Genomic DNA, 27,999 nt, shown 5'->3' on the forward strand with positions numbered 1-27,999 from the left:
TAAAACCACATGTGTGTATATAGTCAAATATTTTTTATTTAAAAAGCCCAAAATAACAAATGGAGTAAAGAAAGCCTCTTCTACTAATGCTGCTGGGAAAATTGGAAAGCCACACACAAAATATTGAAACTAGATGACTGTTTGTCCCCTTGTACAAAAATTAATTCAAAATGGGTTATAAACCTAAATATAAATTCTGGGGGGGGGGAAAGTTACATAAAAAAACACAGGTACTAAACTTTTGGCCTTTGGTTTTAGAGTACATTTTATTTGAGTCAAAGGCAAAGACAAGTGATGGAAAAATAAATAAATGGCACTATATCAAACTAAAAGGCTTCCTCATAGCAAAGATAACTGCCAACAAAACCAAAATAAAGCCAAACAAATGGGATATGATACTTGCCAACAAATGTTTCAAAAAGGAGTTAATATTAAAACTATATAAAGAACTCATTGAATTCAACACCAAACAAAATTACACTTAAAAATAGCTAGAGGATCTGAATAGTTGCCTCTCCAAAGAAGACATATATATGGCCAATTGATATGTGAAAAAAAGTGTTCAACTTCACTATTAGGAAAATGCAAATCAAAACTATGAACAGAGATACCTTACACCTGTTAGGAGGGTTGTTATCAATAATACAGAAAGTGTGGGAGAAAGTGAACACTCATCCTCTGCTGGTGGGACAGCCACTATGGAAAACAGTGTGAAGGTTACTAAAAAAATAAGAATGCAATTACCATATGACCAATCAATCTATCTTCTGCATATCTACCCCCCAAAAATAGAAAATATTTGCAAGAATTAATGCACCTCTATGTTTACTGCAGCATTACTCACTGTAGCAAAGACATGGAGACAATTAAAAAGTCTTTTGGTAGAGGACTGGGTAACAAATATGTAATATATATATGTACTATGGAACACTACTTAGGCATAAGAAAAGACAAAATACTGCTATTTGTGACAGCATGGATGGATCTTGAGAATATCATGCTAAATGAAAGAAATCAGACATAAAATTTAATAATCATATGATTTTACTCATAACAGAATAAAATATAGAAACAATAAATGAACAGAGACAAAAACAAAAATTAATGGACACAGACAACAGTATGGTGGTTACCAGAAAGAAAATGATGCAAGGATAGTAAAGGGTGAAGGAGGTCAAATCAATATGTCAGGAGGTGATTAAGGGTGAAGGAGGTCAAATCAATATGTCAGAAGGTGATTTGAATTTGGTTAGTGGCACACAATGCAATATATATATCAGGTATTGTAGAAATGTACATCTAAAACCTATTCTGTCTAATAAAATAGTAATATGCAAATTGACCATCACTCCAACACACAAGATGGCTGCCCCCATGTGGTCAAAGATGGCTGCTCCCGTGTGGACACAAGATGGCCACCACAAGATGGCCAGCAGGGGAGGGCAGTTGGGAGGGACCAGGCCTTCAGGGGAAGGCAGTTAAAGGCAATCAGGCTGGCAGGGGAGCAGTTAGACATCTATCAGGCTGGCAGGGGAGTGGTTAGGGGGTGATCAGGCTGGCAGGCAGAAGCAGTTAGGGGCAATCAGGAAGGCAGGCAGGCAAGCAGTTGGGAGCCAGCAGTCCTGGATTGTGAGAGGGCAGTCGGATATCCCTCGAGGGGTCTCAGAATGGAGAGGGTGCAGGCTGGGCTGAGGGACACCTCCCGCCCACCTCCCCCCCGTGCATGAATATCATGCACTGGGCCTCTAGTATAAAATAAAGATTAAAAGTGGCAACTGAGCACTAACCAGTTTGGCTCAGTGGATAGAGCATCCGCCTGAGGACTGAAGGGTCCCAGGTTTGATTCCAGTCAAGGGCATGTACCTTGGTTGTGGGCACATCCCCAGTAGGGGGTGTGCAGGAGGCAGCTTATCCATGTTTCTCTCTCATCAATGTTTCTAACTCTCTATCCCTCTCCCTCTCTGTAAAAAATCAATAAAATCCATATAATAAAAGGCCAGGACCATAAGCATAACAACCAGAACAACCGCTCGACCAGTCGCCACAAGGTACATTGACCACCTCTCAGTCGCCCCCCACTCTCAGATCACAGTGGAATAAAATCAACTACAGTAAAAACACCCCAAAACATTCAAACACATAGAGACTATATATCATATTAAACAACTAGAGGCCCAGTGCCTGAAATTTGTGCACGAGGGGGGGGGTGTCCCTCAGCCCAGCCTTCACCCTCTCCAATCTGGGACCCCTCAAGGGATGTCCGACTGCCCTCTCACAATCCAGGACTGCTGGTTCCCAACCACAAACCTGTCTGCCTGGCCCCCAACCGCTTCTGCCTGCCAGCCTGATCATCCCCAAACCACTCCCCTGCCAGCCTGAATGACACCTAACTGCTCCCCTGCCGGTACGATTGCCCCTAACTAACCTCCCTTGCTGGCCTAGTCACCCCTAACTGCCCTCCCCTGCTGGCTTGGTTGCCCCTAACTGTACTCCACTGCAGGCCTGGTCGCCCCCAACTGTCCTCCCCTGTAGGCCTGGTCTCCCCTAACTGTCCTTCCCTGAAGCCCTGGTCACCCCAACTGCCCTCTCTTGCTGGCCCACTCACCCCTAACTTCCCTCCCTTGCCAGCCTGATCACCCCTAACTGCCCTCCTCTGATGGCCTGGTCACCCCTAACTGCCCTCCTCTGCCAGTCTGGTTGCCTCTAACTGTCCTGCCCTGCAGGCCTGGTCCCCCACAACTGCCCTCCCCTGATGGCCAGGTCACCCCCAACTTCCCTCCCCTGCTGGCTTGATTGCCCCACACTTCCCTCCCCTGCAGACCTGTTTCACCCCCAACTGCCCTCCCCTGCAGGCCTGGTCCCCCCAGCTGCCCTCCCTTGCAGGCCTGGTTGCCCCTAACTGCCCTCCCCTGCAGGCCTAATCACCCACAACTGCCCTCCCCTGCTGGCCATCTTGTGGTGGCCATCTTTGACCACATGGGGGCAGCCATCTTGTTTGTTGGAGTGATGGTCAATTTGCATATCACCTCTTTATTATATAGGACTAGCGTTCCTGTTGCAGGAAAAATCCTGCAATAGGATTTCCTGCTGCACTCTACCCCGCTTCCATTCCTCCCTTGTCACCCGCCCCGCCTTCTCCTCCAGCCCGCCTGTGTTTCCCTTCGCCCCCGCCCTGACTTCACTCCTCCCTTCTCCTCCCCCCCGGCTTGCTTGCTTCTTTGAAGCTTTACTCCCTTCTGCAGCTCTTGGCTTCTTTCGACGCTGTCTTGATATGCAAATTACCCACCATCTATGTTGGGGTAATTTGCATACTCGTCCAGATTGGTTGGTGGGCGTGGCTTGGTTGGTGGGCGTGGCTTAGGTGTAGCGAAGGTGCGGTCAATTTGCATATTTGTCTATTATTAGATTAGATGAATGGGTTACCAATGATATCAAGAAAGAAATGAAAAAATTTTCTGGAAACAAATGAAAATAAACACAATGCAATCCCAAAAGCAATCCAGAGAGGGAAGTTCCTAGAACCACAGGCATACCTCAAAAAGCAAGAAAAATTAATAAAAAAAATTTAACAATACATCTTAAAGAGTTAGAAACAGAACCATAAGATAAGCCCAGAGAACGTAGAAGCAAGGAAATAATAAAGATTAGAGCAGAAATAAATGATACAGAGATTTTTTTAAAAATCAATGAAACCAAGAGCTAGTTATCTGAAAAGATAAACAAGATTATGAACTATTAGCCAGACTCATCAAGAAACAAAGACATAGGACCCCAAAAAACAAAATCAGAAATGAAACAGGTGAAGTAACCACTGACACCACAAAAATAAAAAGATTGTAAGAAAATACTATGAACTATTTTTATGTCAATAAGCTAGACAATGTGGATGAAATGGACAAATTCCTAGAAAAATACAATCTTCCAAAACTATATCAGGAAGAATCAGAAAACCTGAATGGGTCAATAACAACTGATAAAATTGAAGCAGTAAACAAAACAAAACAAAAAAAAAAAACAACTTGCGGCAATCAAAAGCTCTGATCCAGGTTCACAGGAGAGTTTCACCAACAATTCAAAGAATAACTAACACTTATACTCTGCAAACTATTGCAAAAATCAAAGAAGAAGGAACATGTCCAAGCTCTTTCTATGAGGTCTAGATTACCCTAATCCCAAAACCACATAAAGACACTACAAAGATAGAGAATTACAGGCCAATATCCCTGATGTACATAGATGCTAAAATCCTCAATAAAATATTAGCAAATTGGATCCAGCAATATATTAAAAAGATCATATTCCAAGACCAAATGGGATTTATTCCAGGGATACAAGGCTGGTACTATATTTGTGAGGGCATGAGTGGGGGGATGGAAGGGTAATGGGGAAATAAGGACACATATGTAAAACATTAATCAATAAAGAAATTTAAAAATATTTGTAAATCAATAAACATGGTACATCACATTAAAAATTGAAAGGCAAATATCAAATGATAATAAAAATACATTCAGAAAAAGCATTCAACAATATCCAACACCCATTTTTTAATAAAATCTCTCAGCAAAGTGAGAATAGAGGAAACATATATCAATGTGATAAAGGCCATATATGACAAACCTACAGGGAACATCATACTCAACAGGCAAAATTTAAACTCATTTCCTCTAAGAACAGGAACAAGACAGGGATGTCTGCTTTCACCACTCTTATTCAACATAGTACTGGAAGTCCTAGCCACAGCAATTAGACAAAAGGAAGAAATAAAAGGTATCCAAGTTGGAAAGGAGGAAGTAAAACTGTCATTCACAGATGACATGATATTGTACATTAAAAAAAAACAAAGGATTCCACCAAAGAATTTCTAGACTTAATAAACAAATTCATTAATGTAGCAGGATACAAAGTTAACACCCAGAAATCTAAGGCATTTTTGTACACCAATAATGAACTCTCAGAAAGAGAAACTAAACAAATAATCCCATTTACCATAGCAACAAAAAATTGAGATACTTAGGAATGAACTTAACCAAGGCAGTAAAAGACCTTTACTCAGAACTATAAACATTAAAAAAAGAGATAGAGAAAGATATAAACAAGTGAAAGAATATACTATATTCATGGATTGGTAAAATTAACATCATTAAAATGTCCATACTACCCAAGACAATCTACAGATTCAATGCAATCCCTATTAAAATAGCACCAGCTTATTTCACAGATATAAAACAAATATTCCAAAACCTATAATGAAATTTATAAAGACTACGAATAGATGCAGCAATCTTGAGAAAGAAAAATAAAGTTGGAACAATCACAATACCAGATATCAAGCTATATTACAAAGCCACTGTTCTCAAAACAGCCTGGTACTGGCATATAGATCAATGGAACAGAACAGAGACACCAGAAATAGCCCCAAGCCATTATATTCAATTAATATTTGACAAAGGAGACAAGAACAGACCAAACCAGACAGAGTCGGACCTGCATTACCACCATATGTCCACCATCCAGAACTGAAATGTCAGTGCTGACATGTACACATAAGGAACTGTTGGACATTGAAATTGGGTCTCAAAAGAACTGTTGGCCCAGAAAGAAACTCACTACACACTGATTCATTTGCCTGTCACCATAACCATTATTGCTTGTCTCATTTTCGGTTCTTATAAGTGTATTTCTAATAGCACATGATCTCACTCATCTAGGGGAAATAATGAACAACATAGACTGATGAACAAGAACAGACCCAGAAACATGGAGGCATGGATCAGACTGTCGGGCCTCGGGGGGAGGGTAGGGAAGGGTGGGGGTAAAGGGGGAGATCAACCAAAGGACTTGTGTGCAGGCATATGAGCCTAACCGGCGGTTAAGGACAACAGAGGGGTGGGGGCATGTGTGGGGAGGGGGGTGGGATGGGAATGGGGGGACGAGGACAAATATGTGATACCTTAATCAATAAAGAAATTTTAAAAAAAAGAACATACAATGGAGTCAAGACAGTCTCTTCAATAAATGGTGTTGATAAAATTGGACTGATACATGCAGAAAAATGAAACTAGACCACCAACTTACACCATACACAAAAATAAACTCAAAATGGATATAGGACTTAGATGTAAGACGGGAAACCATAAGAATCTTAGAGGAATACACAGGCAGTATAATCTCTGACATCTCATATAGCAATATGTTCAGATACATCTCCTAGGGCAGTGGTCGGCAAACCGTGGCTCGCGAGCCACATGCGGCTCTTTCGCACCTTGAGTGTGCTTGAGTGTGGCTCAGTGTTAGAACCACGTCTTCAAAATAGACTTGCCGAGGCCGAAAACTGACTTTTGCGCATGGGCCACGAAGTTTCAATCGCACTGTACGTGTGCGCTCGCACGTGGTATTTTGTGGAAGAGTCACACTCAAGGGAACAAAGAGCCGCATGTGGCTCGCGATCCGCAGTTTGCCGACCACTGTCCTAGGCTAGGGCAATGTAAATTAAAGAAAAAATAAACAAATGGGACTACATCAAAATTAAAAGCTGCTGCACAGCAAAAGAAACCATGAACAAAACCAAAAGAGAGCCCAGTGTATGGGAGAACATATTTGGCAATGATACATCTGATAAAGGTTTAATATCCAAAATATATAAGGAACACGTAATTTAACAAAAGGAGGACAAACAATCCAATTAGAAAATGGACAAAGGACATAAATAGACATTTCTCAAAACTGGACATACAGAAGGCCAAGAGACATATAAAAAATGTTCAAAGTCACTGATCATCAGAGAAAAGCAAATCAAAACAACAATAAGGTACCACTTCACACCTGTCAGAATGGCTATCACCAACAAATGAAAAAAGGAGAAGTGCTGGTGACGATGTGGAGAAAAGGGAACCCTCGAACACAGACTGGTGCAGCCTCTGTGGAAAATAGTTTGGAGTTTAACAATGGAACTCCCACTTGACCCAGTTGTCCCTCTTCTAGGAATATATCCTAAGAATCCCGAAACACCCATCAGAAAGCATGCATGCACCCCTATGTTAATAACAGCACAATTTACAATAGCTATGATCTGAAAACAGCCCAAGTGCACATCAGTAGACCAGTGGATAAAAAAGCTGTGGTATATTCATGCCCTGGAATACTATGCAGCAGTAAAACATAAGGACCTCTTACACTTTGAGAAAGTATGGAGGGACCTAGAGAGTATTATGCTAAGTGAAATAAGTCAGTCAGAGACAGACAAGTATCAGATGATCTCAAACTTATGTGGAATCTAATTAACAAAATAAACTAATGAAGGGAGTGAATCCAGAGACATGGAAGAATGGAACAAACTGTAGAATCTGGGAGGAAATGTGAAGGAGGGTGGATGAGTAGGAGGTGATCAACAAAAGAACTTGTATGCATATATGCATAACTAATGGTGAAGGCCTGGGGTGCATAGTAGGGGAAACTAGAGGAGGTCAATGGGGAAGAAAAAGGGACATATGTAATACTTTCAATGATAAAGATTTTTAAAAATAAAATTAATATTGCCAAAAAAACTGCAAAAATAAAAATAAATAAAACCTATATAAACTTATTAACCAATTTCACTTCATAAATTAGTGCAAAACATTTTTATATGCTATATGAATGTAAAGTATTGTATAGGGAATGAAGTTAGTAATCCTATCTAATAAAAGAGTAATATGCAATTTGACCATCACTCCAACACACAAGAAGGCCACCCCCATGTGGTCAAAGATGGCCACCCCCATGTGGACACAATATGGCCACCACAAGATGGCCGGCAGGGGAGGGCAGTTGTGGTCTATCAGGCCAACAGGGGAGGGTAGTTGGGAGGGACCAGGCCTGCAGGGAAGGGCAGTTAGGTGTCGATCAGGCTGGCAGGGGAGTGATTAAGGGGTGATCAGGCTGGCAGGCAGAAGCAGTTAGGGGCAATCAGGCAGGCAGGCAGGTGAACGGTTGGAAGCCAGCAGTCCTGGATTGTGAGAGGGATGTCCAACTGCCCGTTTAGGCCTGGAATCAGGCCTAAATGGGCATTCGGACATCCCTCGTGGGGGCCCAGATTGGAGAGGGTGCAGGCTGGGCTGAAGGGAGCTGCCCCCCCCCCCCCCGCCCACACGAATTTCGTGCACTGGGCCTCTAGTACTATAATAACTTTATCATGTCATATGGGCACACTAGTTATCAGAGTAATCATCTCATAAGATAAATATACATATAGCTATAGATATAGACTTATAATATCTAAAGATTATATTATACACCTGAAACTAATATAATATTGTTTGAAAATATATTTTTTAAAAGAGGTTTTTTTCTCCCAACATTATCTGGGGTGTTTGTTTTGTTTTGTTTTTTTTGTATTTATAAATTTTGTAGTTTACATATTTTTCCTTTTCTGTAGTATATGAGTAAGTCCTTTTTCTTCAAGAAATACAATGAATAAAACCTAAATTAGCTCAAGGGAACAAATCCAAATCATTTAATTCGCTGCTCCTAGGATTAAATTTATGGTATGAAGGATATTTCAGTATAACTTAAATTAGCTTTCTATGGTTTTTTCTACCTAAAACCCTAAGTGCAGAGCTAGAGAAATTAATTCCTATAAAACACATAGTTCTCATGCAAATCAGCATGATAAATAGAAGTGACAATGGAAATGAATTGCTTAACTGCATATAAATAATCTAAGTTTCAGATTCAATTTATAGAATGTCTTGATAATCTACAACTAATAAATTGACAAGGAAAATATATGACATTGTTTCTTAAAGTGTTATCTGTCTTTCTCATTCCATTCTCACCTTGCAACATAATGTTATATCGTACTTGTCATAATTATCTAAATAACATTCATAATTAGCTTAAGGAGGGAAATAATAAAAACGGAATGTGATACATTCATAAAAAGAACAGAAGAAACAATTTACATTTCATTTTGTATTATTCAAAACTCCCATTGTCTTAAAATTGATGACCACCTTATACTAATAGTTTCAAGTTAAGAAAACTAAACAAAACTAAAATATAAGTAATTTTGTTGAAGAACTAATTAGTGCATCCACATGTATATTTGTCTACATTTTACTTTGTAGCTTTTAGAAACAGTAAATGAATGAAGTATATTTAATATCACTTACCTCACCACAGGACCTAGAAGCAAAATGTGCCCAACAAGCAATAAATATTTATATCTGTTCCAGTCTTTGTGGAAAAACATAAGGCAAAGTTGATCCAAAACTGCTCCCACAATAGTAAAGCCAATGGTGAATGACATCCAGAATACATCATTATTCTTTCGATAAATATCAAAAATATACAAAGCAGAGGCAACCTCTGCACAATAGAGAAGAGTTGAGAATAAAATGCTAAATGGAAATTGTATATAGCATCTGTGGTCAGGAAGTATTTCATCTTCCACAGCTGGGACATGACCTCTGATTTCTTCATCAGGCTCTTCCACCACTCTCTCCATTCTTGGGGTGCCAGCAATCCAACCTCCTTCTCTTAAATAATAAATACAGTAAAAGGTTAATATCCAATCCAAATAGCAGTAAACAAGACCCTGTACAATTTAACACTCATTGAAAATGTAAATATAGGCAGCTAAGTATAGACTGCGGACTATGACATAATTCCACATCTGGTTTAGAGAATATTGAAATACAATATCTAATTCTACCTATTCTTTAGAAAATATTGTTATAAATAAATTGTTATTTTAGAAAATTTAAAGATCAGAGTACACTTCATTAAGTCGGAATGTCCTTTTTGAAAGTGTGTTTGCTCTAATACATATAAGCTTACACTAAGCACCTACATGTACTCCAACTTATAATTGTTATCCTTTAAAAAGAAAACGTTCACTAACAATTGGCAATATACTACACTAAACCTAAAATACAAACTCCATACATATATGGATTTATGTCTGTTTTGTTTTCAGAATTGCCCCAAACAGTACCTGATATCTTGTAATCCTATCTAATAGAGTAATATGCAAATTAGGTGTCACTCCACAACAAAATGGCGGTCCCCATACCCACAAGATGGCAGCACCCAGTCCCCTCAGCCCCGCTGCTGGAGTGTCTGGCCTGTCCCACCAGCAAACAGAGCACTGAGAGCAGGGCATGGTTGCTTCCTTAGTGCTGCAGCAGCGGGAAGCCACCAGGCCCTGCACACATGGAGCCAGAGGAGGAGCAGGGCCTGTTGCCGCGGAGATCGGGAAGCTGCCAGGCCCTGTGCCCACGGAGCCGGTGGAGGAGCAGGGCATGGAGTCTTCCCGATGGTCGCTGAGGCCATTGGGAAGACTCCAGTGCCAGCAGAGCAGGGCATGGCGGCTTTCTGGTCTCGGCAGCCGGGAAGCCGCCAGGCCCTGCAAAGCTGGGCATGGCAGCTTCCTTAGTGGGGCAGTGGCAGGGAAGTCCCCAGACAGAGCCCAGACAGCAGGGATTGGGGGCTTCCTTAGTGGGCAGTGGCGGTGGAAACACCCCCAGGCCCGGCAGACAGAACCCGGACAACAGGGCATGGGGCTTCCTTAGTGTGTCCGTGTCTGGGAAGCCCCTAGGCCCAGCAGACAGAGCTCACTGCAGGGCATTGGGGCTTCCTTCACATGGCACATGGAGGCAGCAGGCAGAGAGCGACAGCAGGGCATGGGGGCTTCATCTCCATGGCTGCAGGGAAACCTCCAGGCCCTGCAGAGAACAGAGAACCATGGGAGTGGGCCTAAGCCATCAGTAGGATATCATCTGAGAGCTCCTGGATTGTAGAGGGTGCAGGTTGGGCTGAGGGACCCCCATGCACGAATTTCGTGCACCGGGCCTCTAGTGTCTTAATAATTATATGCTGAATGAATTAAGGAAAAATAAAAATGGATGGAAAGTTACCTTTGAGAAAACTCCTTCCCCCTCAGCTTGTCTTCCCACAAGACAACACTCCCAATTTTATAAAGTCTACTTTGAACTTTGTTTATTCTAAAAGCATATGAGACATAAGTAAATTGACCTATTTCTATAACACTCCTTATTCTGTCCTAAAATTAGGCTGGGGACGCTGAAACAGAAAAAAATATGTTTGTCCATATTATCTGTTTGTAATGGCATAATATTTGGAAGAATATTTATATGCATTTGTTATAAGTGGTAAATTTCCCTATCATAATATTATCTCCCCAATTTTTCCTATTTAACCTGAAAAACACTTCTTTGTCATTAATGACAACTTTAATTAGCTCATATGCTTTTTCAGCTGTTCAAAGCCCTGCTACTTTAGTGAGTGTAACTCATTCAATTTTATCTCTGTGTTTAACCTGAAAACACAGTCTCTTACAAACATAGGTCTCAAACACCAACCAATATTTTGTTGTTTATTGATATATAATTCACACCCATAAAACTTATCCTTTTAAAGTACACATTTGGTGATTTTTTTCAGGATGATTACAGAGTTTTACAAACAATACCACTATCCTATATAATAAAAGGCTAATATGCAAATTGACCAAACGGGGGAACAACCGGTTGCTATGATGTGCACTGACCACCAGGGGGCAGAAACTCAATGCAGGAGCTTCCCCCTAGTGGTCAGTGCACTCCCACAGGGGGAGCACTGCTCAGGCAGAAGCCAGGCTCATGGCTGGCAAGTGCAGCGGTGATGCCGGGAGCCTCTCCTACCTCCACAGCAGTCAGATATCCCCCGAGGGCTCCCAAACTGTGAGAGGGTGCAGGCCAGGCTTAGGGACCCCCCCACACACACCAAGTTCATGAATTTCATGCACCAAGCCTCTATTCTAAAGATAAAATATTTCATCACCCTAAAAAAGAAACTATACCGATTAGCAATCAATCCCGTTTCCCTCCATTCCTAGCCCTAGGCAATCACTAATATATTTTTCTCTATACTAGATTTGGACTTTCTGGACATTTTATATGAGTGGAATGATAGAATATTTAGCATCTTCTAACTAGCCTGTATTCTGGACTATATTCAATGAGGTCGGTATAACAAACAGCCACATAGGTAGATATAATATCTCTTTCTGGGTAAGAGGATAGCTCTTAGCTCCTTTTAAAAGACCAGGGTTTACAAAGCATAGAATTTCCAAGCAGTAATACAAAATACTGCACATGCAACATCAACCCATATCCAACTACACACCCTACCTGTTGCTCTTCATATAGCATGAATGTTATTGTCTTTCCTAAACTGTAATATTCTTCACAGTGGTTAATATCAACTGAAATTCTTCTACCTATTGAATTCTTACTGTCATAATTATTCCATCTGCACTTTTGATCCAGTCCCATGAAAATTATTAAATGTCAATTAATGCATTATATATAGATGAATATTTCATTCAATTAGAACATTAGCTTTATTTCTATTCCTTTAGAGAATTACAAACTTTCAGTTAAACAACAAAAAAAATTCTTAATTTTTTCACTTTTTTTGCAAATCCCCTTTTAGACTAATGTTCAATCACTAAAGTCTGCATTCTTCCACATAGCTATTGAATATTTTCTGATAAAACAAACTAGAAATAAGTTATGTAAACAAAAAATTTAAGCAAGTCATTGAATTGAACCTTTAAGGAGACAGTGAAGAGAAATATGACTGAAAAAATAAGGGAATCAACATATAACATTTCAATGTACATTTAAATACCATTCATCTTTAATCTACCTTAAGTTAATTTTTGTACATAGGGACAAATGGTAGTCTAGTTTTATTCTTTAGCATGAGAGTTTCCAATTTTCTCAAGGATACTTATTGAAAAGAATTTATTTTTTTAACTTTAAGTTTTTGGCTTTTTTTGTTGAAAATTATTTTCCCATATACACATGTGCTTATTTTCAGGCTCTCAATTCTGTACCATTGACATGTTTTTATGACAAAATCATGGTGATATTTCTCTTTTCTGAAATTATTGGGGTATAATGTATAATAACATTTTATAATAATCAGGTATACAGTTCTACAATTATGTCATGGGCAAAGGATGTGAACAGACACTTCTCCAAGAAGGACACACAGACGGCAAGAGATATATGAAAGGTTGCTCAACATCACTAACCATCAGTTAAATACAAATTAAAACCACAATGATGGAGAATATTATGATAAGTGAAATAAGCCAACCTGAGAAAGACAAAGACATGATCTCACTTATTTGTGGAACCAAATGAATAAAATTAATTGACCAACAAAATAAGACCTGAAGCTTGGAGGCATGGAACAGACTGACATACTTCAATGTGGGGTTAGGCGGACAAGAGCTAAACTAACATATAATTACTAGAGGCCTGGTGCATGAAAATTTGTGCACTCGGGAGTGGGGAGTCCTTCAGCCTGGCCTGCACCCTCTCCCAGTCCGGGAGCCCTCGGGGGATGTCCACCTCCCGACTTAGGCCTGCTCCACAGGGGATTGGGCCTAACCTTGCATTCAGACATCCCTCTGGCAGCCCAGGAGACCTTGGGAGATGCCCGACTAACACCTTAGGATGTGTGACAAATGGCTTAGGCCCGCTCCCTCTGGCTGCCTGAACACCCCTAAGTACTCTGCCAGCCTTATCCCACTAATAGCCTCTACCTGCCTGATCACCCCTAAACAATCTACCTGCCTGATTGCCCCTAACCACATCTGCCTGCCTGATTACCCCTAACTGCTCTGCCTGCTAGATCCTGCTAACCACCTCTGCCTGCCTAATCCTCTTGACCACCTCTGCCTGCCTGATGGCCCCTAACCTCCTCGGTCTGCCTGATCATTCCTAACCACTCTCCCTGCCTGATCCTGCTAACCACCTCTGCCTGCCTGCCTGATCATGCCTGCCTCCCTGGTCCCCCTAACTGTCTCTGCCTGCCTGGTCACCTGTAAGCACTCTGCCTGCCTGATCCCCATAAATGCCTCTATCTGCCTGACCCCCCTAACAGCTTCTGACTACCTAATCACCCCTAACCGAATCTGACTACCTGAAGACCCCTAAGCACCTCTGTCTGACTGATCCCCCTAAACAACCCTGCCTACCTGTTTGCCCCTAACCATAACTGCCTGCCTGATGGCCCCTAACCGCCTCTGCCTGCCATATCACCCCTAAACACTTTGCATGCCTGATGGCCCCTAACCCCGTCTGCCTGCCTGATCTCCCCTAATCACTTGCCGGCATGCCTGATGGCCTCTAATCGCCTCTGTCTCCTGATCGCCCCTAACCACTCTGCCTGGCCGATCCCACTAATAACCTCTGCCTGCCCAATCACCCCGAAGCAATCTGCCTGGTCACCCCAACACACTCTGCCTGACTGAACCCCCTAACCGGCTCTGCCTGCCTGATCACTGGTAAACGACTCTACCTTCCTGATCACCCCTAACCACTCTACCTGCCTGACGGTGCCTAAACATATCGGCCGGGCTGATCGCCAATAACCAATTGCCTGCCTTGCCTGATCACCTCTAACCACCTGTGCCTGCCGAATTGCTCCTAAACACCTCTGCCTGCCTGATCCGCCAAACTGTCTCTGCTTGCCTGATCCCCCTAACTGCCTATGCCTGCTTGATCACCCCTAACCACCTCTGCCTACCTGATCCCCCTAACTGCCTCTGCCTGACTGAACCCCTAACCACCTCTGAATGCCTGATCGCTCCTAAGCAATCTACCTGCCTTATTGCCCCTAATAGCCATTGCCTGACTAATCACCAATACCACCTCTGCCTACCTGATCCCCCTAGCCACCTCTGCCTGTCTGATCACGCCTAACCTACTCTGCTTGCCTGATGACCCCTAACTGCCTCTCCATGCCTAATAGCCCCTAACGACCTCTGCCTGCATGATCACCCCTAGCCACTCTGCCTGCCTAACCACCCTTAACCATCTCTGCCTGCCTGATCACCACTAACCAATTACCTGCCTGCTGATCACTCCTAACCACCTCTGCCTGCCTGATTGCCCCTAAACACTCTGCCTCCCTGATCACTCCTAACTGCCTCTGCCTGCCTGATCAACCCTAACCTCCTCTGACTGCCTGATGGCCCCTAAGCAATCTGCCGATCTGACTCCTCCTAACTTCCTCTGCCTGCCTGATCACCCCTAACTGCCTCTGCCTGCATGATCGCCCCTAACCATGTCTGACTGTCTGATCACCTCTAACCACTTTGCCTGCCTGATAGACCCTAAGAACCTCTGCCTGCCTTATCACCACTAACCACTCTGCCTGACTGATGGCCCCTAACCACATCTGCCTTCCTGATCTCCCCTAACCACTCTGCCTAGCTGATCCCACTAACAACCTCTGCCTGCCCGATCACTCCTAAGCAATGTGCCTGCATGATCGCTCCTACACACTCTGCCTGCCTAATCCCCCTAACTGGCTCTGTCTGCCTGATCACCCCTATCTGCCTCTGCCTGCCTAGTCACCCCTAACCACCACTGCCTGCTTGATGACCCCTAACCACTCTACCTGCCTGATGGCTCCTAAACACATCTGCCAGCCTGATTGCCAATAACCACTTGCCTGCCTGCCTGATCCCTTAAACTGCCTCTGCCTGCCTGATCGCCCCTAACCACTCTGCCTGCCTGATGGCCCCTCACACCCTCTGCTTGCCTGATCCTCCCTACCTGCCTCTCCCTGCCTGATCACCTCTAACCGCCTCTGCCTTCCTGATCTCCCCTAACCACTCTGCCTGCCTGATCGCCCCTAACCACTCTACCTGGCTGATCCCACTAACAACCTCTGCCTGCCTGATCACCCCTAAGCAATCTGCCTGCATGATTGCCCCTACATACTCTGCCTGCCTGAGCACCCCTAACTGCCTCTGCCTGCTTAGTCGCCCCTAACCACCTCTACCTGCATGATCACCCCTAATAACTCTGCCTGCCTGATGTCCCCTAATCACATTTGCTGGCCTGATCGCCAATAAACACTTGCCTGCCTGCCTGATCACTACCAAACGCCTCTGCCTGCCTGATAACTCCTATCCACATATGCTTGCTTGATCCCCCTAACTTCCTCTGCCTGCCTGAAACCCTAACCGCCTCTGACTGCCTAATCGCCCCTAAGCAATCTACTTGCCTGATCACCCCTAACAGCCATAGCCTGCCTAATCACCACTATCTGCCTCTGCCTGCCTGATCACCCCTTATCACCCTGCCTGGCTCATCCTGCTAACCACTTCTGCCTGCCTGATCCCCCTAACTGCCTCTGCCTGCCTGATCCCGCCTAACCTCCTCTGCCTGCCTGGTCACCTCTAACCACCTCTGCCTGCCTGATCACTTCCAAACGCCTCTGCCTGCTTGAAACCCTAACCGCCTCTGACTGCCTAATCGCCCCTAAGCAATCTACCTGCCTGATAGCCCCCTAACAGCCACAGCCTGCCTAATCACCACTATCTGCCTCTGCCTGGCTGATCACCCCTAATCACTCTGCCTGGTTCATCCTGCTAACCACTTCTGCCTGCCTGATCCCGCCTAACCTCCTCTGCCTGCCTGGCCACCCCTAACCGCCTCTCCCAGCCTAATCACCCCTAACCACATCTGCCTGCATGATCAGCCCTAACCACTCTGCCTGCCTCATTGCTCATAAACACATCTGCCTACCTGATCGCCCCTAACCAATTACCTGCCTGTCTGATCACTCCTAACCACCTCTGCCTGCCTGATTGCCCCTAAACACTCTGCTGCCTCATCTTCCTAAGGGCCTCTGCCTCCCTGATCACTCCTAACTGCCTCTGCCTGCCTGATCAACCCTAACCTCCTCTGACTGCTTGATGGCCCCTAAGCAATCTGCCAATCTGACTCCTCCTAACTTCCCCTGCCTGCCTGATCACCCCTAACTGCCTCTGCCTGCATGATCGCCCCTAACCATGTCTGACTGTCTGATCACCTCTAACCACTTTGCCTGCCTGATAGACCCTAAGCACCTCTGCCTGCCTTATCACCCCTAACCACTCTGCCTGGCTCATCCTGCTAACCACCTCTGTTTGCCTGGTCCCCCTAACCACCTCTGCCTGCCTGATCCCCCTAAATGCCTCTGCCTGCCTGAACCCCTAACCGCCTCTGACTGCCTGCCTGATCACCCCTGAGCACTCTGCCTGTCTAATCTCCCCTAACCACCTCTGCCTGCCTGATCACTCCTAACCACCTGTGCCTGTGTGATCGCCACTAAGCACTCTGCTTGCCTGACCCCCCTAACCCTCTCTTCCTTCCTGATTGCCCCTAACCATCTGTCTGCTGATTACCCCTAATCACTGCCTGCCTGCATGATCCCCCTAACCATCTCTGCCTGCCTCATCTCACCTAAACGCCTCTGACTGCCTAAATGCCTCTGACTGCCTGATTGCCCCTAAGCAATCTGCCTATCTGATTGGCCCTAACCGCCTCTGCCTTCCTGATTGCCCCTACCTGACTCTGCCTTCCTAATCACCCATAACCACCTCTGCCTGCCTGACAGAGTTGCCTACCTGCCTGACCTGCCCCCTCAACTGCCTCTGCCTGCCTGATCACCTCTAACTGCCTCTGCCTGCATGATCACTCCTAACCACGTCTAAGTCTGATCACCTCTAACCACTTTGCCTGACTTGATAGACCCTAACCACCTCTGCCTGCCTTATCACCCCTAACCACTCTGCCTGCCTGATGGCCCCTAACCGCCTCTGCCAGCCAGATCACACCTAACCGCCTCTGGCAGCCTGATCATCCCTAACCACTCTGCATGCATGATGGACCCTAACCACATCTGCCTGCCTGATCGCCAATAACCACCTGCCTGCCTGCCTGATCACCTCTAATCACCTCTGCCTGCCTAATCGCCACTAACCACTCTGATAGGGTGATCCTGCTAACAACCTCTGCCTTTCTGATCACCCCTAAGCAATCTGCCTGTATGATCACCCCTAACCACTTAGCCTGCCAGAACCCCCTAACTGCCCCTGCCTGTCTGATCAACTGCCTCTGTGTACCTGATCGCCCCAAACCACCTTTGGCTGTCTGATAAACCCTAACCACTTGCCAGTCTGCCAGATCGCTCCTAACCACCTCTTACTGCCTGATCTCCCCTAAGCGCCTCTGCCTGCCTGATGGCCCCTAACTTATTCTGCCTGCCTGAACCCCTAACTGCCTCTGACTGCCTGATCGCCCCTAAAAAATCTGCCTGCCTCATCCTGCTAAATGCCTCTGCCGGCCTGATCAATCTAATCACCTCTGCCTGCCTGATCACCCCTAACCAACTCTACCTGTCTGATCCCCCTAAATGCCTCTGCCTGCCTGAACCTCTAACCGCCTCTGACTGCCTGATTGGCACTAAACAATCTGCCTGCCTCAACCCTCTAACCACCTCTACCTGACTGGTCCCCCTAACCACCTCCGACTGCCTGATTTCGCCTAACCTCCTCTGCCTGCCTGATCACCCCTAACTGCCTCTGCCTGCCTGATCACCCCTAACTGCCTCTGACTGCCTGATGGCCCCTAAGCAATCTGCCTATCTGATTGCCCCTGCCACTGTCTGCCAAATCACCCGTAACCGCCTCTGCCTGCCTGATAGCCCGTAACGAATTGACTACCTGCCTGATCGCCCCTAAAAACTCTTCCTGCCTTATCCCACTAACCCCCTCTGCCTGCCTGACCCCCCTAACCACCTATGCCTGCCTGATCGACCCTAAGTGCTACTGCCTGCCTAATCACCCTTAACCACCTCTGCCTGTCTGATTGCCCCTTACAGCCTCTGCCTGCCTAACCGCCCCTAACCACCTCTGCCTGCCTGATTTCCCCTAACCACTTGCCTACCTGCCTGATCACTCCTAACCACTTGTGCCTGTGTGATGGCTACTAAGTATTCTGCTTGCCTGATCTCCCTAACCCCCTCTGCCTGCCTGATTGCCCCTAAACACCTCTGTCTGCCTGATCACCCCTAATCACTGCCTGCCTGCCTGATCTCCCTAACCATCTCTGCCTGCCTGATCTCCCCTAAATGCCTCTGCCTGCCTGATTGCCACTAACAACTTGCTTGCCTACTTGATGGCCCCTAACCACCTCTGCCTGCCTGATCACTCCTAAACACCTCTGCCTGCCTAATCCCCCTCACTGCCTCTGCCAGCCTGAACACCTAACCATCTCTGACTGCCTGATCACCCCTAAGCAATCAGCCTGCCTGATGGCCCCTAAGCCCCACTATATCCCAAATCACCTGTAACCACCTCTGCCTGCCTGATCACCCGCCTCTGCCTGCTTGATCACCCATATGCACTCTGCCTGCATGATCCCCCTAACTTCCCTTGCCTGCCTGATTCCTATAAGCACTCTGCCTGCCTGACCACCCCTAACCACCTCTGCCTGCCTGAACCCCCTAACTGCCTCTGCCTGTCTGATCTAACCACCTCTGCCTGCCTGATCGACCCTAACCACTTATGCCTGCCTGATTGCCCCTAAGTACTCTGCCTGCCTGATCATCCCTAACCTCTCGCCTACCAGCTTGATCACCCCTCAACAGTCTGCCTCCCTGCCTAATCACCTATAACCGCCTCTGCTTTCCTGAACCCCCTAACCACCTCTGCTTGCCTGATCGCCACTAAACTCTCGCCTTCCTGTTTGGTCACCCCGAACCCTGCTGCCTGCCTGCCTAATCACTCCTAACCACTTCTGCCTGTCTGATTGCCCCTAAGCACTCTGCCTGCCTAATCACCCCTAACCACCTCTGACTGCCTTATCACCCCTAAGTGCCACTGCCTGCCTAATTGCCCCTAAGAACCTCTGCCTGCCTGATTTCCCCTAACCACTTGCCTACCTGCCTGATCACTCCTAACCACCTGTGCCTGTGTGATCACCCCTGAGCACTCTGCTTGCCTGATCCCCCTAACCCCATGGTCGGCAAACTGCGGCTCTCGAGCCACATTCGGCTCTTTGGCCCCTTGAGTATGGCTCTTCCACAAAATACCATGGCCTGGGCAAGTCTATTTTGAAGAAGTGGTGTTAGAAGAAGTTTAAGTTTAAAAATTTTGGCTCTCAAAAGAAATTTCCATCGTTGTACTGTTGATGTTTGGCTCTGTTGATTAATGAGTTTGCCGACCACTGCCCTAACCCCCTCTGCCTGCCTGATTGCCCCAAACTACCTCTGTCTGTCTGATCACCCCTAATCACTGCCTGCCTGCTTGATCCCCCTAACCATCTCTGCCTGACTGATCGCCCCTAAAAGCCTGCCTGATCGACCCTAAGCACTCTGCCTGTCTGATCACCCTAGCAATTAGCCTACCCGATGGCCCTTAAGCCCCACTACAGCCCTAATTGTCCTTAACTGCCTCTGCCTGCCTGATCACCCCAAACTGCCTCTGCCTGCCTGACCACCCCTAACCACTCTGCCTGCCTGATCACCCCTAACCGCCTCTGCCTGTCTGATTGCCCCTAACCTCTCGCTAGTCTGCCTGATCACCCCTAAGCACTCTGCCTGCTTGTTTGATCACCCCTAACCTCCTCTGCCTGCCTGATCCCCCTCACCGCCTCTGCCTGCCTGATTGCCTCTAAACTCTCGCCTACCTGCATAGTCACCCCGAACCCCTCTACCTGCCTGCCTAATCACCCCTAACCTCTTCTGCCTGTCTGATTGTCCATAATAGCCTCTGTCTGCCTGATTTCCCCTGACCACTTGCCTACCTACCTGATCACTCCTAACCACCTCTGCCTGTGCGATCGCTCCTAAGCACTCTTCCGCCTCTGCCTGCCTGATCAACCCTAACCGCCTCTGCCTGCCTGATTGCCCCTAACCACCACTGACTGACTGATCACCCCTAAGAACTCTGCTTGATCCCCCTAACCACCTCTGCCTGGTTAATCACCCCTAACTGCCTCTGCCTGCCTGATAGCCCCTAATCTTTCACCTGCCTGCCTAGTCAACCCTAACCACTCTGCCTGCCTGCCTGCCTAATTACCCCTAACAGCCTCTGCCTGCCTAATCCCCCTAACCGCCACTGCCTGCTTTATAGCTCCTAACCACCTCTGCCTGTCTGATCCCCCTAACCACCTATGCCTGCCTGATCACCCCTATGTATTCTGCCTGCCTGATTGTCCCTAAACTCTCACCTCTCTGCCTGGTCACACCTCACCACTCTGTCTGCCTGCCTAATCACCCTTAACCACCTCTGCCTGCCTGCCTGCCTGCCTGCCTGCCTGATCACCCCTAACCATACTGCCTGCCTGCCTGATGGCCCCTAACCACTCTACCTGCCTGATCACCCTAAACTACATCTGCCTGCTTGCCTGATTGCCCCTAACTGCCTCTGCCTGTCTGATCACTCTTAACAACTGTGCCTCCCTCCCTGATCGCCCCTAACTGCTCTCCTGCCTGCCTGATCCCCTAACCCTCTGCCTGCCTAAAGGTCCCTAACTGCCTCTGCCTGCCTGATCCCCCTAATCAATTTCTGCCTGCCTAATCACCCCTAACTGCCTCTGCCTTCCTGCCTGATCACCCTTATCTGCCTCTGCCTGCCTGCCTGATCACCCCTAACCACTCTGCCTGCCTGACTGCCCCTAAGCACTCTGCCTGCCTAATACCCCATAACCACCTTTGCCTGTCTGATCCCCCTAACCGCCTCTGCCTGTCTGATCAGTCCTAACCACTCTTTATGCCCGATTCCTCTAACTGCCTCTGCCTGCCTGAACACCCTTTACCACCTCTGTCTTCCTGATCCCCCTAACCTCCTTTGCCTGCCTTGTCACCCCTAACCACCTCTTGATGACTGGTCACCTCTAACTCCTCACCTGCCTTCCTGATAGCCCTTAATGGCTCACTGGGGGGAAGCCGGCTGGGGTGAGCAGCCGTGGTCGTTCCGGTCTCTGGTCGTCATGGTCGTTCCACTGTTTCAGTAAATGCACTTTTATTATATAGGATTATGAGATTATTTCAAGGATAGTGTGTGTGTGTGTGTGTGTGTGTGTGTGTACATATATAAACTATATTACATGAGCCAAAGTTATAAGTATTAACATTGACTACTAGTAATGAAAATATGACTAAAATAGTAGCTAATTGCCCAAATGAACTTGTTTACCACATATGGTGACAATATACTGGTACAATGGGTCAATAATCTTTTCAAGTCTACACTATAAATACTAAAATAGAATTAGTAGATAAGATATAAGCACAATAGATATCTCACCTTATTTTTTCAGTTCATAGGCTCTACTGTGAGAGACAGCAGTAGAAATTTTCACTTACACCTTCTCCTTCAGAATTTAGAATTTCAAATGTTCTTGTAATAACAATTGATGAGATAATGAGATTCTAACTCAGTTGGAAATTAGCATTTATGAAACTTAGGGCTGCAGTTTTAGATAAAAAACATATTTAAAGTTGTAGAATGTTATATTTCAAGATGTTTATTCTGCATAAATTTCAGTCAAATAAAATATGCTGTAGCTATATATGTAATTATGTATGTTACTACATACAAAATATTTTAGTTTGACTACAGAAAATCCAATAATTTATCTTTTTCATGTATTTATTATTGAAAAATCATAATTTAAATGATGAAATATTTGAAATTTTAGAAAATGTGTTATTTTTACTATATCTAAAAATAAGCTTACTATATTAATTTTATTTTATTAATGTTGGTTAATTAAATTGATTGGGGTGACACTGACTAACTTATATGACTTTTATAGGTGGTACAATATATAGTGGATGTATAAAATAACAGAGACAAAAAATGAAATCTACCTGGGTAAATTGATAAGAATGATTTCTTTTATTCTAAATCACAGTTGATAATTGAATAAAAAATAATAATGCAATGTTGGTATAAGCCAGTGGTCAGCAAACTCATTAGTCAACAGAGCCAAATATCAACAGTACAATGATTGAAATTTATTTTCAGAGCCAAATTTTTTAAAATTAAACTTCTTCTAACACCACTTCTTCAAAATAGACTCGCCCAAGCCGTGGTATTTTGTGGAAGAGCCACACTCAAGGGGCCAAAGAGCGGCATGTGGCTCACCAGCCACAGTTTGCCAACCACGGATATAACCAATAAAAATAAAATGCATGACATTAACACAAAGGCTTAGAAGGAACACAAGTAAATATATATTTTTAAGATTTTTATAGTTTACATGAAAAATATAATGTCTCATGAAGGTAGATTATGTTTGTTAAAATTTATACTACAAATTTCAAAGCGACAAATAACATAAGTAAACAAAGAGTTAGATAATAAGTTGACAAAAATAGAAAATGCAATAAAATTTTTGATTAATTGAAAATAAGGTAGGTAATTAGGGAAAAGGGAATAAATTACAAATAGAGCAAATAGAAAAATAAACAAATGAGCATATATACTAAAAATGGTCCACTGGTCCTGATAAAAAATAAAGTTTAAAAAAGCCTAGGAAGGGGAAAATGGATCTTATCAGAAGCTTGAAAAAGTGCAACTGTGGTGAACACCGAACAGCTGCGAGCCCCAGAACACCAATACCCAATTGGCGCAAACACGCGGTTTTAGAGGAGGTCTACACTCCACCACAGGAAAGTAAGATTTCGCTTGGGATAAGGAGAGAGAGAACTACATAACCAGACATTCAGAGAAGAGAGACCATGGAGAGACAAAGAAACAGCCCGCATATGAAAGAAAAGCAGGCATCACCAGAAAAGGAAGTAAACGAAAAAGAGGCTAACAACATGTCAGAGAAAGAATTCAGAGAAATGGTCATAAGGTGGCTGAAAAGAATGGAAGACAAATTCAACAATATGAGTAAGAACCAAGAGGAAATGAAGAAGAACCAAGAAGAAATGAAAAATGACATCGCTGCTATAAAGAACTCAATAGAAAGCATCAACAGTAGACTAGAAGAAGCAGAGGACTGCATCACTAAGCTAGAAGACAAGGTAGGAAAAAATACCCAAGTAGAGCAGCTTCTAGAAAAAAAAATTAATTAGCAGGAGGAGAGCCTAAGGGAACTGTGGGACAACATCCTCATAATAAGGGTTCCCGAAGGAGAGGAAACTGAGCAAGGAATAGAAAACCTGTTTGAAGAAATAATGACAAAAAACTTCCCCGATATAGGGAAGAAAAACCCCCACACAAATCCAAGAAGCTCACAGAGTCCCAAGCAAAATGAACCCCAAAAGACCAATGCCAAGGCACATTATAATTAAACTGGCAAACACCAAGAACAAAGCAAGAACCTTAAAAGCGGCCAGAGAGAGACAGAAAATTACATACAAAAGAATCCCCATCAGACTAGCAACTGATTTCTCAAAAGAAACTCATTAGGCCAAAAGGAATTGAATGAAATATACAAAGTCATGTAAAGGAAGGGTCTGAATCCAGGAATACTGTACCCAGCAAGGCTATCAATCAAAATTGAAGGTGAAATCAGGAGCTTCACAGACAAAATATGATTAAGGGAATTTATCACCACAAAACCAGCAATGCAAGAAATGCTAAAGGGTCTGCTGTAAAAAATAATATAGGAAACGAAGAAGGAACACACGGGGAAAGAATAAGAATGGAGACAAATAAGTACCTATCAATAATAACTTTAAATGTAAATGGATTAAATGCCCCAATCAAAAGACACAGGGTAACGAATTGGATAAGAAAACAAGACCCATATATCTGCTATCTACAAGAAACCCACCTCAGAAAAAAAGACACACACAGACTGAGGGTGAAGGGATGGAAAAAGGTTTTCCAGAAGAATGGGAATGAAAAAAGCTGGGGTAGCAATACTTATTTCTGAAAACTTGGATCTCAAAGTGAAGGACATAACAAGAGATAAGGAAGGCCACTTCATAATACTAAAGGGAGCAATCCAACAAGGAGATATAACTCTGGTAAACATATACAAACCCAATATAAGAGCACCCAAATACATAAAAAAAAAACTTCTGGAGGCTATCAAGAGAGAGATTGACAGCAATACACTCATAGTAGGAGACTTTAATGCCCCACTATCACCACTGGACAAATCATCAAAACAAAAAATCAGCAAAGAAACATCAATCCTAAATGACTCACTAGAACAGATGGAATTAATTTACATCTTCAGAACATTTCACCCCAAAGCCACAGAATATACATTCTTCTCAAGTGCACATGGGTCATTTTCAAAGATAGACCATATGCTGGGACACAGGTAAAGTCTCTTCAAATTCAAGAAGATAGAACTTATACCGAGTATCTTCTCAGATCACAGTACATAAAACTGGAAATCAACTACAATAAAAACAATCCAAAAAAATCAAACACATGGAGACTAAACAGCATACTATTAAACAATGACTGGGTTACCAGAGAAATCAGGAAGAAATAAAAAACATCATGACAACAAATGACAATGAAAACACAACAATCCAAAATCTATGGGACAAAGTGAAAGCAGTCCTGAGAGGGAAGTTCATAGCTCTACAAGCCTACTGCAAAAAACAAGCAACAATGGTAATAAATTACCTAACCCTACAACTCAAAGAGTTAGAAAGAGAGCAACAAGAAAGGCCCAGTGTAAGCAGAAGGAAGGAAATAATAAAGATCAGAGCGGAGATAAATGACATAGAGACCAAAGAAACAATACAAAAGATCAACAAAACCAAGAGTTGGTTCTTTGAAAGGATAAACAAGATTGATGAACCTCTAGCCAGGCTCACCAAGAAGCAAAGAGAGAGGTCCCAAATAAACAAAATCAGAAATGAAAGAGGTGAAATAACAACAGACCCCACAGAAATACAAAGGATTGTTACAAAATACTATGAACAACTTTATTCCACCAAACTGGACAACCTGGAGGAAATGGACATATTCCTAGAAAAATATAACCTTCCAAAACTCATTCATGAAGAATCTAAACATCTCAATAGGCCAATAACTATGGAAGAAATTGAAGCAGTCATCAAAAAGCTTCTGGCAAACAAAAGCCTGGGGCCAGATGGCTTCACAGGGGAGTTTTACCAAACATGCAAGGAAGAACTAAAACCTATCCTCCTCAGACTATTCCAAAAAATTCAAGAGGAAGGAACACTTCCAAGCTCCTTCTATGAAGCCAGCATCACCCTAATACCAAAACCAGATAAAGACAACACAATGAAAGAGAATTACAGACAATATCCCTCATGAACATAGATGCCAAAATCCTCAAAAAAAATTCTAGCAAATTGGCTCCAGCAGTACATCAGAAAGATCATACACCATGACCAAGTAGGATTTATCCCAGCAATGCAAGGATGGTACAATATCCACAAATCAATAAACGTGATACATCACATAAACAAATTGAGAGATAAAAATCACATAGTCATATCAATTGATGCAGAAAAAGCATTTGACAAAATCCAACACCCTTTCTTGATAAAAACTCTCAACAAGGTGGGAATAGAAGGATCATAACTCAACATAATAAAAGCTATATATGATAAACCCACAGCAAACATAATACTCAATGGGCAAAAACTAAAACCATTTCCTCTAAGAACAGGAACAAGACAGGGATGCCCACTCTCAGCACTCCTGGTTGACACAGTACTGGAAATATTAGCCATTGCGATCAGACAAGAAGAAGAAATAAAAGGCATCCAAATTGGAAAAGAAGAAGTAAAGCTGTCCTTATTTGCAGATGACATGATATCGTACATAAACAACCCGAAAGACTCCATCAAAAAACTAACAGACTTAATAAATGAATTCGGCAATGTAGCAGGATACAAAATTAATGCCAAGAAATCTATGGCATTTCTATACACCAATAGTGAACTTACAGAAAGAGAGACTAAAAAAGCAATCCCATTTACCATCACAGCAAAAAAATTAAGATACCTAGGAATAAACTTAACCAAGGAGGTAAAACACCTATACTCGGAAAACTACAGGACACTGAAAAAAGAGATAGAGGAAGACGTAAACAGATGGAAGAACATACCATGTTCGTGGATTGGTAGAATCAACATAATGAAAATGTTCATACTACCCAAAGCAATCTATAGATTCAATGCACTCCCCATTAAAATACCAATGGCATATTTCACAGACCTAGAAAGAACTCTCCAAAAATTAATCTGGAATAAAAAAAGACCCCAAATAGCCACTGCAATCCTGAGAAAGAAGAATAAAGTAGGAGGGATCTCAATACCAGATTTCAAGCTGTATTACAAAGCCACTGTTCTCAAAACAGCCTAGTACTGGCACAAGAACAGACATATAGATCAATGGAATAGAATAGAGAATCCAGATATAGACCCAAACCACTATGCTCAATTAATATTTGACAAAGGAGGCATGAACATACAATGGAGTCAAGACAGTCTCTTCAATAAATGGTGTTGGGAAAATTGGAAAGATACATGCAAAAAATGAAACTAGATCACCAACTTACACCATACACAAAAATAAACTCAAAATGGATACAGGACTTAAACATAAGATCGAAAACCATAAAAATACTAGAGGAATCCACAGGCAGCAAAATCTCAGACATATGCAGAAAGAACTTCTTCACTGATACTGCTCCTAGGGTAATGGAAGCTAAAGAGAAAATAAACAAATGGGACTACAGCAAAATAAAAAGATTTTTCACAGTAAACGAAACCATCAACAAAACAAAAAAGCCCACTGTATGGGAGAACATATTTGCAAATGTTATCACTGATAAAGGTTTAATCTCCAACATCTACAGGCAACTTATTCAATTTAATAAAAGGAAGGTAAATGATCCAATAAAAAAATTGGGCAACGGACCTAAATAGAATCTTTTCAAAAGAAGACAGAAGGAAGGCCAAGAGACACATGAAAACATGCTCAAAGTCACTAATTATCCGAGAGATGCAAATCAAAACAACAGTACCATCTCACACCTGTCAGAATGGCTATCATCAACAAATCAACAAACGACAAGTGTTGGCGAGGATGCGGAGAAAAAGGAACCCTCGTGCACTGTTGGTGGGAATGCAGACTGGTGCAACCACTGTGGAGAACAGTATGGAGTTTCCTCAATAAACTAAAAATGGAACTCCCATTTG

General features: G+C 43.7%; 1 protein-coding gene across 1 annotated transcript in view; it reads right to left on the bottom strand.

Moving 5' to 3' along the window:
* Positions 1 to 22,199, bottom strand: part of XKR3 (XK related 3) — a 49,987-nt gene extending 27,788 nt beyond the window's left edge. Inside the window, exons 1-2 of the mRNA XM_008161317.3 lie at positions 22,148 to 22,199; positions 9,153 to 9,518 (exon numbers count right to left, since the gene is read on the bottom strand). Coding sequence (XP_008159539.2) covers positions 9,153 to 9,487 — 335 coding nt within the window. The 5' untranslated portion in view covers positions 9,488 to 9,518; positions 22,148 to 22,199. The remainder of the gene's footprint in view (positions 1 to 9,152; positions 9,519 to 22,147) is intronic.
* Between the last annotated feature and the right edge of the window lie 5,800 nt (positions 22,200 to 27,999).

This window comes from Eptesicus fuscus, chromosome 1, assembly GCF_027574615.1.
Source record: "Eptesicus fuscus isolate TK198812 chromosome 1, DD_ASM_mEF_20220401, whole genome shotgun sequence".
NCBI lineage: Eukaryota > Metazoa > Chordata > Mammalia > Chiroptera > Vespertilionidae > Eptesicus > Eptesicus fuscus.